The sequence below is a fragment of the Panthera leo genome, chromosome B3, assembly GCF_018350215.1.
Source record: "Panthera leo isolate Ple1 chromosome B3, P.leo_Ple1_pat1.1, whole genome shotgun sequence".
NCBI lineage: Eukaryota > Metazoa > Chordata > Mammalia > Carnivora > Felidae > Panthera > Panthera leo.
Window position 1 is genome coordinate 45,969,041 of NC_056684.1, and position 10,823 is coordinate 45,979,863.

The 10,823-nt window shown below is 35.7% G+C and overlaps 1 protein-coding gene across 2 annotated transcripts in view; it reads left to right on the forward strand.

The window, feature by feature from the left end:
* ADAM10 (ADAM metallopeptidase domain 10) overlaps nt 1-10,616 on the forward strand; it is a 135,638-nt gene extending 125,022 nt beyond the window's left edge. For both annotated transcript variants that reach the window (XM_042941897.1, XM_042941898.1), the window contains exons 15-16: nt 6,452-6,578; nt 8,357-10,616. In XM_042941897.1, coding sequence (XP_042797831.1) covers nt 6,452-6,578; nt 8,357-8,451 — 222 coding nt within the window. In that variant the 3' untranslated portion in view covers nt 8,452-10,616. The remainder of the gene's footprint in view (nt 1-6,451; nt 6,579-8,356) is intronic.
* Nucleotides 10,617-10,823: the final 207 nt, after the last annotated feature.

The following is a 10,823-nucleotide window of genomic DNA, read 5'->3' on the forward strand; positions in this document are numbered from 1 at the left end:
GTGATCCCCAGGAAGTCTAGAGTGCATTTGCGAAGAGTGAGTCGTCAAATGCTGAAACATTCGCTGAAATGATTGTATGGTTGACTTTTTCTGGAGATGTTTAAAAACAGTAAAGACTGTCTTATGTCTGAAGAGACTTGAGTGTATGTCTTACCCCTTCCCCCTTACAGTTTTCTTTTGGGTTGGGGGGGAGATACCTGTTTTATCATTTTATAATCCTATAGGTCTGTTTTGTTTATTTAGGTTATTAAATAAAAAAAAAGTCAAATTAGTATGTAATCAATTAGACTAGTAAATTTTGACCTTTTATTTTGTAGTTTTTATTTTTTTCTACTTTGTGTTCTTTTTGCCATATAAATGACTGTGTTGAATAACATCTGTCTGTGTCTTATGTAGAATTATTTTCTCAGACTTGATTTAGTGCTTGGTAACTTCAAGGCTTTGTTTTAACCTTTTGGTTATCTTCTCTTCTTTAAGTTTCACTTAGCACCCTTGTATCTATGAAAGATGAGCTTGGTGCATAATTTACACTCATTAAATGTTTGTTGAGTAAATGTTGGCTCTCCTTTCTTTCAGATTCTACCAGGTGGACACATTGTGATCTTTCCTTACAGATGAAACACATATTTTGCGTTTATTAGCCTGGTTTGGTATTCTTGGTATTCTTTCCCCCTGATTTTATAATTTTCTTTTTTATATATAAAACTCACAAACTGTGAGCTCAACCAACTGAGTCAGTCAGGCTCCCCCATTTTAGGGAGTATTAGGGCTCCCCCTTTTAAAGGGAGTATTAAAAAGTACCCTCTACCAAAGGTGGCCATATTTACTACACTCTCAAATACACCATTGTTTAGTTTTTCTTGCTATCTACTCACCACTGTGATGTTTCATTTCCTCACACACTGAGCTGAAGAGCTGCTGGCATTGTTACTAAAACATCTCAAGCTTTGGGCTTTTGAGATGTGTAGTTACCTAGAAAAACTTGGAGGAAATCCAAGAACACTGCTAAAAGGACCTGGAAGTTCTTAAGGACCTGGGTGCCATGTTTTAGTAAATGTCTATTGATCTCAACTGGAACTAGGTCCTCTTGACTTTTGTTTTCTACAGTTATAACCATTATTAAATCCAAGCTTTCTTTGTTACCTGCTTCTGTTACTGTCATACTACTTGCATCTGTATTTGAGACTTTTTAGATGCTGAAAAACTAGTACCAGAGGTATCAAAACTACCATTTTTTACATCCAGTCTCCGTTATAAGAGCCTTGTCGCATTATTTGTATGGACAATCTATAAATAATAAATGAGCTGTTTAGAAGTGTTTCACAAAGTCAGTATTTGGAATAATGACTCACCTGTAATAACTAGTCTAATAGGTGCTTTTTTTATGGGATAGGTACTGAGTTTGTAGGATATAAATTCAGGGAGCTCGTAGCCAAGTTTGAATTAGAGTGACAAATACATAAAAACATGTTTTCATTTCTGCCTGATGTTTTCACAGAAAATAGGACCCTATTTAGGGAAGACTCTTTATTAAGGAGGTGATGCCAAAACTAAATTCTTAAGGGCCAGTAGAAATAGAGGATACAGATGGATGTTTTATGGATAGGGAGCACCTAAAAAGTCACATAAGTATGAATTTTTTTTAATAAAAGAGGTTTTTGTTTTTTACATTTTTTCCTTTTGAAAGTGTGGTTATCCTTTTTTAAAAAATTTTATTTACTTATTTTGAGTAGGCTTCACTCCTAATGTGGGGCTTGAATTCATGACCATGAACTCAAGATCTGAGCCGAGATCTAGAGTCAGACACTTAACTGACTGAGCCACCCAGGCACCCCAACCTTTTTTTTAATGGACAAAGTAATACATTGAAAAATAAGCCATCTTTTTACCCTGAAGCCTAGTCTTCTGAAGATTATTTTTTGTGTATTCTTCAGAAAGGATCTATACCTTTACAAGAATATACATATATATATTTAAAAAGTGGAATCATATAGGTACTTTGCTGTACTTTATTGTGCTCAAGGGCTTTTTTTGTTTCTGTTTTTTTTCTCTTTCCCACTTAATGGTCTTGGAGATCCTTGGTATGAAGCTTTTGAAAAAGGGTTTTACATAGAGGAATGGCATAGTCAATTCCATATTTTAGGTAGTTGTAACACTGATGACCCTGTGGAAGATGTTTTTTTAAGTTTATTTATTTATTTTGAAAGAGAGCATGTGCAAGTGGGGGAGGGGTAGAAAGAGACAGAGAGAGAATCCCAAGCAGGTTCTGCACTGTAGTGCAGAGCGTGATGCAGGGCTCGAATCCACAAACTGTGAGATCATGACCTGAGCCAAAATCAAGAGTCAGATACAACCACCTGAGCCACCCAAGTGTCCCTGGAAAATGGTTTTGAGCAGGGAAGACTGGAAGGAAGGAATGGTGTTAGAGAATATAATGAACATTAGGAATAGATGTGCATCTCCTGTAATTAGCCCATCAGCCTGAAAGTAGTAGGAAACCATTGATCCTTTCTGCTTATGGGCTGGATCACATTACGGGTGGTACTTCTTCCCCAGAGGGAATTTGAGAATGTACCGTATTTGTCAGAGTAACTGAAGGGCTCTCCCAGCATTTGATGGATGAGGTTCAGGGATGCTAAACTTCCTGTATTGCTCACAGGGGTTGTGTACCACAATGGCAGCTGTCTAAATGGGTAATGTCTAAACTGGGTAAGAAGCACACATCTGCATCCTCATCACTGGTGTACTCACTTAAGATGCAGTTTCCTGGGCCTTTCACCAGAACACCAGAATTGGAATTTGTAGGGTTGTGGCCTGAGAACCTGTGTTTTAATAAGCATATCAGATAATTCTTAGATCTGCTCAGTGATAGGAACCATCCCTTTACCATATGTGTGCTGATTATTTAAGCAGCATTTCTCATTCATAGGACTCTCTCTTTCTGTAGCCAGTCATAGACTCTCAGCTTCTCCCAAAATTCTTAGGCTGGTAGTTGGGCTAGAGATTTAGAACTAAAGAGTTAGTGTTGGATGGTATCCATTTTAGATAAAGGCTCCAAACTAATGTCCTGTATATGGGTGTAGAACAGGGGTTGACAGACCATGGCCTATGGGTCAGATCCAGCCTGCTCCCAGTTTTTGTAAATAATGGCTTACTGGAATATGGTCACACTAATTTGTTTGCATGTTATCTATGGCTGCTTTTGTACTAGAATGAAGAAATGAGTAGTTTGACAGAGACAAGCCTAAAATATTTATTGTTTGGCCCTTTACAGAAAAAGTTTGAGACCAGTGGTTCTCAGTCTTGCCTGCATAATGAAATACCGCATAATAAAATTACTGATGTCATAGTCCCACCCCCATGCTATTTGGGTCTGGGATTTGCTCTAGGTATCTTGAGTTTTAAAAGCTTTCCAAATGATTCTAACATGCCAAGCCAAGGTTGAGAACTACTGGTATAGAGCAGGAAGAACACTTGAGTAGTACAAACTGGTAATTTTAGTTCTTTATGTAATTTACTAGGTCAGAGTGTCAGAAATGCAGACAGTGGAGGGAGAAGAAGGTCCTATTTCATTAAGTGGCATATTTAAAAGGGTTCCGGGTGCTAGAAACAGGACAGAAGCTGTGCATATAGATTATGGAAAATTCATGCAGCAAGAGAAAGGAAATACTATCCTAAAAACTCACAAGTAGAGCAAGGCTCTGGAAGTTATTTTCTATAGAAACCAAAAGAAAATTCTAAAAGATTCTCTAGCAGTCTCGGTAGGATACAAAAAGTGAACTCTGAAAAGTAGATTGTAAACTTGTGGTTTCCAACCGAGATTCTGTAAACATGTCTTGTAAGGTCTGTGTATTGTTTTTAGAAATTTTGAGTGAGTTGACAGCACTTAAAAATAGATTCCACATAAAAACTGAAATTTGTAGCTTCTGTTGAAAAAATCAGATCTTTCAGCAGTGAGGCTGAGTTGCATTACCTCTGTCTTTTTGAACAGTATATTCCTAAAGCCATTAGGTGAGGACAAGTAAGGTGGGCATCCATGCCAAGTGGGGGGAGCTATAGTGGCACACAACAGGGTGTTAGAGCCTGAGCAAAGTAGGGAGGGTGCGAAATGGGGAAGAAGACCAATATGAGGTGTTAAAGCCCAAGCAGGTGAGAAGGGCACCTTGTGGCGGGGCAGCTGGCTTGGGATATCTGAGTACAAGTGTTGTGTGAGAAGGGTGTCTACATAGGAGGGGCAATTCTGCCAGGGCTCCTTGGAGAAACAGCTGATTCGAGGGCTGGGGTAGGGAAAGAATAAGATAAACCTAGAATTAATTGTGCCAGAAAGTAAAGTTGCTCAAAGACTGGTAGGGACATGTTCAAAAGACACACTGTGATAATAATGGATTATAAACCCATTGAATACAATAGGAAACCATGAGGCAATACTGAGTGAAATGAGCAAGTTGAAAGTTTGATGAAGAAGGGGATATTTTTGTAGCTCCAAGTTATATCCCTACAGAAGACTCACTGACTACAAAAAAGAAGAGTGTCTCTATGGTGAAGTTTGGCAGGTATCACCTTTTAGTCTAGTGATCAAGTTAACATACCAGTCACAAGATCAAAAACCTGTGTCATCTGATGGAATGCGATGTGAACAACACAGCATCACTTGTGTGATATTCTTACTAAAGATGTATGACCTGAATCTAATCATAGGGACACATCTAAAAAACCAAAACTGAGGGACATATAATACAAAATAACTGGCCTGTAATCTTCAAAAGTGTCAAGGTTATATAAACCAAGCAAAGACTGTACAACTTCTCCAGATTTTAGGAGACTAAAGAAATACAGCAGCTAAAAGCAACGCGTAATTCTGAATTGGATAGTATTAGGACAAATGGCAAAACTTGAGGGGGTCTGAGGATTAAATGGTAGTAATGTATCAGTGCTAACTTACTGATCTTGATGATTGTGTTGTGGTTATCTAGAAAACCCCTTATGGTGTAAAATTACATGCTAAGATGTTTAGGTATAACAGAGCATCATGCTAGCAATTTACTCTCAGATGGTTCCAGATTTTAAAAAGTTTGTTGTACTAGCAACTTTTCTATAAGTTTGAGATTCTTTCAAAATAAAACCAACTTAAAAATAAATTTGTATGTGAAAGCCTTTATGCACACATGAAGAAAGTGGCTTGGGGCATTTCCCACAACATGTATTTTTATTTCAGTTTTTATTACTTTAATTATGTTGTCACTGCTGGATAAAAAAACAGTATAGAAGTAGTAGGCTGTTATAAGACTTCATATCATAGAAAATCTTAAATGGGGGTTTCTTGGGCTATAATTAGCAATAACTATATATGTAATACATCAGTCTATGTTAAACCAATGTGAAGGTTATAAAGTTGTAACTGTTTTGTATGATGCTTATTATTACTTACTGTCTTAAAACCAAATCTGAGTATTTTGAATTGCAAAATAGACTTAGAATTTATTAAGAATAGAAACAGTAATTTTTCTGTAAATAAGATTATACTAGTAATTTTTGAAGTTTTTGGTTGGCTAATTGATTATATGATTTAAGCTACAAGTGAAAGTTTTACTTCCTTCTTAGACTGGGTAAACTTTGCTTGTAGAATGTGTATATCCTTCCATTTTTCATATTAAAAAAGACAACCTTTAAATAAATTATTATAAATAATAGATGTTATGATTCAAATATATAATATTTATATATTATAATATATAAAATACAGTGAAAGCTAAGATTTATGATAAAATAATTTCATAGCAGTAGTCTGGGGCTTAAATTTCAAATGAAATAGAATAACAGGAAAAGGGGGGAGGCTCAAAAGAGAGAGACTTTAGTATTTGACGATTAGAAAAAAGCATAGGTTCAAGATTATTTTAAAAATTTATCCAGAAGTAGAATTTAAAGTAACTAATATACCCTCTAAGCCCCTGGAGAATCTAAAGGCAAACAGACATAGTTTATGAGAGAGAGAGAGAGAGAGAGAGAGAGAGAGAGAGAGAGAGAGAAAAATAAATAAATAAATAAATAAATAAATAAATAAATAAAATATTCAAACCATAAAATACTTAATAACATGGGAAAGTACAGTGTAAACTATATACAGGATGAACCTTAGTTTTGCATGTGAGTTTATCTGTGTGTATGACCACCATAGCTATATCTAGAAAAGAAACTGAAAGAAAAATAAGATTGAGTGGTTTCATCTAGGGTGTGAAATTATGGGCGTTTTTTGTCTTTTTCCTTAATATTTCTGTGACATTAAAAAAAAATCTGTATGTGCTTATATATGGTATCTGTACAACTCCCAATGAGCAAGTGTTCTGAACAAATGTTCTTCAAAAATTAAAATGTAATATATATATTTTATGTAATATAAAATATCCTAAAATATTTTATAGCTTTTTCAGTAGAGAAATCTGTTTCTTTCTAGGTTTATTGGTGGGCTGTATTACTTATGGGAATTGCCCTGATCATGCTAATGGCTGGATTTATTAAGATATGCAGTGTTCATACTCCAAGTAGTAATCCAAAGCTGCCTCCTCCTAAACCTCTTCCAGGTAAGACAGTCTGAGCGAGACTGTGTTTTTTTAACTCAGAACTGTTCAGCGGGCAGAATTGAATTCTAAATGAGTCTTTAGTAACTAATTTTATAGTACTTTCTCCTTGAAAATGAGATCACTGGATGAATTATTTAGTTGAGTTTTGAGTGTGTTCTTTGTGAATCCATTCTAATTTATGGCTGCCAATTTAATGCTAATCTGTCTTGAGTCACTAAAAATATTTAGACCTAGAAAAATTTATTTTTTGCCTGATACTTGTTTTCTTACTTTTCATATTCTAAAATCTTCCCTTTTTTTTTGTCTTTATTATGATAAACTACTTTTAAATGATTGGTTTTTCTATTCTAATAGCTGTACTTCTGCTATTGTTTCTAATGTTTATGCTCTTGAAATATTTCCTGGCACATAAACTCATTTTCCCTAGGGGTGATGCTTATGGGGAAATACAGATGACAGTCTGTGGGAGGGTCTTACGGTAGAGGCTTCAGTCACCAAGTAACCATAGTTACTCTCATCTCTGAAAATAACTCCTGAGGTTTGGTCTCTACCCTTTACCTCTCATGGAGACACAGCTTCGGAGAGGAGGCTTTCTTTAGATTAGCTCCAGGGATTTGGAAAAGAAAAGAGACGAGGCAACTGCTCCAGGTTATTTAGTCCCCATCTGTTTCTCCCTCACCTTCCCCAAGGTATTTGTGGCTTCTGTGCTGCCCTCAGAACGCCTGGACCAGAACTCTTCACTCTAGGAGTAGGGCATACATCATCCCATGACAGTGGCAGAGGAGAACAAGAGCTAACTGGCAGCTGTCCCTCTCCTACCTTGCACAGACTTCTCATGAAGCCTCTTGCCTCAGGCCACATCTACTACCCTACATAAAGTAGTTTAAAACTAGGGGGTTCCTTACAGTTTTCTCTATTTTCCCTCAGTCGCTCCCCTGAATTTACCTATCGTGGGGCAAGAGAGCTCAGTAGTCTCAGTACTGCTTGCGACAGTATCTTGGTGGCAATCAGGAAATTGGATTTTGATGTTACTGCTTTTTGTAAATTGACAGTGTCAGTGCTCTAAAACTTATATTAATTTCTTAGGGATTCCTAAGGGCCACATGACCCTCTTTAGATATGTTACCAATTATGGTCTCATGCAATGTAGCACTTCTTTTATTTGATTTCACCTTAAGCAAATTTCACCTTTAAAAACTTAAACCAACAACCCTATCATTTATTGAACCCTCACAAAAAAACACCTTTACTGAATTGTCATATAATCTTCACAGATTATATATATAGACTCTATGAGTTCATTATTATCCCTGTTTTACAGACAAGGCATCTGAGTTTCAGAGAGGTTAAGTCATTTGCTCAAAGGCACTCAGTAATTTATTCCTCATGGATTCTGTCCTCAGAATTCATGTTCATCTAACAGTTGTGTCTGTTGAACACTTGAAATGTGGCTAGTTTAAATTGAGATGTGTTATAAATATAAAATACATACCAGACTTGGAAGGCTTCGCATATAAAAAAGAATGACATAGTTCATTAATACTTTTTTGTATTGATACACCTTGAAATGATAATATTTTGGCTATATTGAATTAAGTGATATAAAAAAAATTATGAACATTATTTTGCTGTCTTTTTGCCTTTTTTCATTACGGCTACCAGAAATTTTTAAATTACATATACAATGCTGATCTAGAACCTTTCTTATTGAAGTGTTACCTTTGTTTTTTAAGATTAAAAAGCACACAGTAAATCCATTTTACTTTTGTGATTCACAGGCACTTTAAAGAGGAGGAGACCTCCACAGCCCATTCAGCAGCCCCAGCGTCAGAGGCCCCGGGAGAGTTATCAAATGGGACACATGAGACGTTAACTGCAGCTTTTGCCTTGGTTCTTCCTAGTGCCTACAATGGGAAAACTTCACTCCAAAGAGACACCTATTAAATCATCATCCCCAAACTAAACCCTCACAAATACAGTCGAAGAAAAAATGGCAAGAGATCATGTCCTCAGACCAGGTGGAATTACATAAGTTTTAAAGCCTGAAAATTCCAATTTGGGGGTGGGGGGGTGGAAAAGGAACCCAATTTTCTTATGGACAGCTATTTTTAACGTAATGGCACAAAGTCTTAGAATATTATTATGTGCCCCGTGTTCCCTGTTCTTCGTTGCTGCATTTTCTTCACTTGCAGGCAAACTTGGCTCTCGATAAACTTTTATCACAAATTGAAATATATATATATTTTTTTCAACTGCCAATCAAGGCTAAGGAGGCTCGACCACCTCAACATTGGAGACATCACTTGCCAATGTACATACCTTGTTATATGCAGACATGTATTTCTTACGTACACTGTACTTCTGTGTGCAATTGTAAACAGAAATTGCAATATGGATGTTTCTTTGTATTATAAAATTTTTCCGCTCTTAATGAAAAATTACTGTTTAATTGACATACTCAGGATAACAGAGAATGGTGGTATTCAGTGGTCCAGGATTCTGTAATGCTTTACACAGGCAGTTTTGAAGTGAGAATCCATTTACCTTTTTATAATGATGGAGTTGGTTCTGATACTCATCTTGTCTTCATCAAATGGCTGCTAAGAGCACATGAGTGGCTATGCTGAGGAACACAGTTACGTGTGCAAACTGGACATACGCAGCATACTACTTCAGAGTTAGTTCTTACGCAAATGTCTGATTTCTGCTTACTTATTTTAAACCTTCTAATTCAATTCCAGTTTTGAATCGATAGGTGAAATTTTATTCATGCTTTGGTAGAAATTACGTCAATGAAATGACTTCTTTTTGTTTGTAGCCTGTTATTTGTGCTTTCCATATATCTAAAGTATGCTAATTATGTTTTTGGTTTTCTCCGACCTGGAAAAGAAAAGCTGGGTCTTTTATTTTATCAAAATACCGAAACAATTTTTTCAGCATATTATCACTGATCATTGGTAACCACTAAAGAAGGGTGATTTGCTCAACTAGTAGTTAAAATTGTAGATAGGCCTTCTGACATTTTTTTTCCCTAAAATATTTTAACAGTGAAGGTGAAACAGCACAATGTCCCGTTCCAAATTTATTTTTTAAACAGATGTAAATAATTGGCTTTTTAAAGAAAGCAAAAGCATTTAATGTATTAACAGGCATATTGCTATGCAGAAATGGAAGGGGGCATTACAAAAAAATTTTAAGCTTGTGACGTATTTATTGCTTCTGTTTTTCAACTACATCACTTAAATTAGAAGTAAACAGCTATGATTTTTCTGGCTTCACATAGGAGGCAAATTTAGGGAACAGTGAAAAGATTTGTGTTTTGGCTTTTTTTTTCCTTTTTGTTTCTTAAGAGTATAAGGTTTACACAATCATTCTCATAATGTGACGCAAGCCAGCAAGGCCAAAAATGCTAGAGAAAATAATGGGATCTCTTCCTTGTAAACTTGTACAGTATGTGGTGACTTTTTTCAAAATACAGCTTTTTGTACATGATTTAGAGACAAATTTTGTACATGAAACCCCAGATAGACTATAAATAATTCTAAACAAACAAGTAGGTAGATATGTATGTAATTGCTTTTAAATCATTTAAATGCCTTTGTTTTTGGACTGTGCAAAGGTTGGAAGTGGGTTTGCATTTCTAAAATGGTGACTTTTATTCTGCAAGAGTTCTTAGTAACTTCTTGAGTGTGGTAGACTTTGGAACATGTACATTTTTTGCCTGTAATGTTATCCTGTGGTAGGGTTTTGGCAGGTACACACTGCCCTATTTTATTTTGAGTCTAAGTTAAATGTTTTCTGACAAGAGATACGTGCACTGAACTCTTTCCACTGCAAATCAAGATGTGGTAAAACAAAAGGATCAAGACAAATGAGATCTAATACTACTGTCAGTTTAATGTCCACTGTGTTTTATACAGTATCTTTTTGTTCACTTTGGAAATTTTTACTAAAAATTGCAAAAAATAAAGTATTGTGCAAAGATGTAAGGTTTTTTGAAACTTGAAATGCATTAATAAATAGACTTGATGAAATCAACTCAAAGGTTCCATACTCTTTGAACTCTGAGAACTATCAAAAGAAGCTTCCCACAAAGCAGCTTTTCCTTACTAACTGAAAGCGATTATTAAGCAGAAAGACGATTGTCTCTTTTCCTGCACATACAGATATTATTCCTAGTTAGGAGTCCATGAAAAAAATTTATGATTAGATCTCTCTGTATCTACACACAATGATCATTTTAAA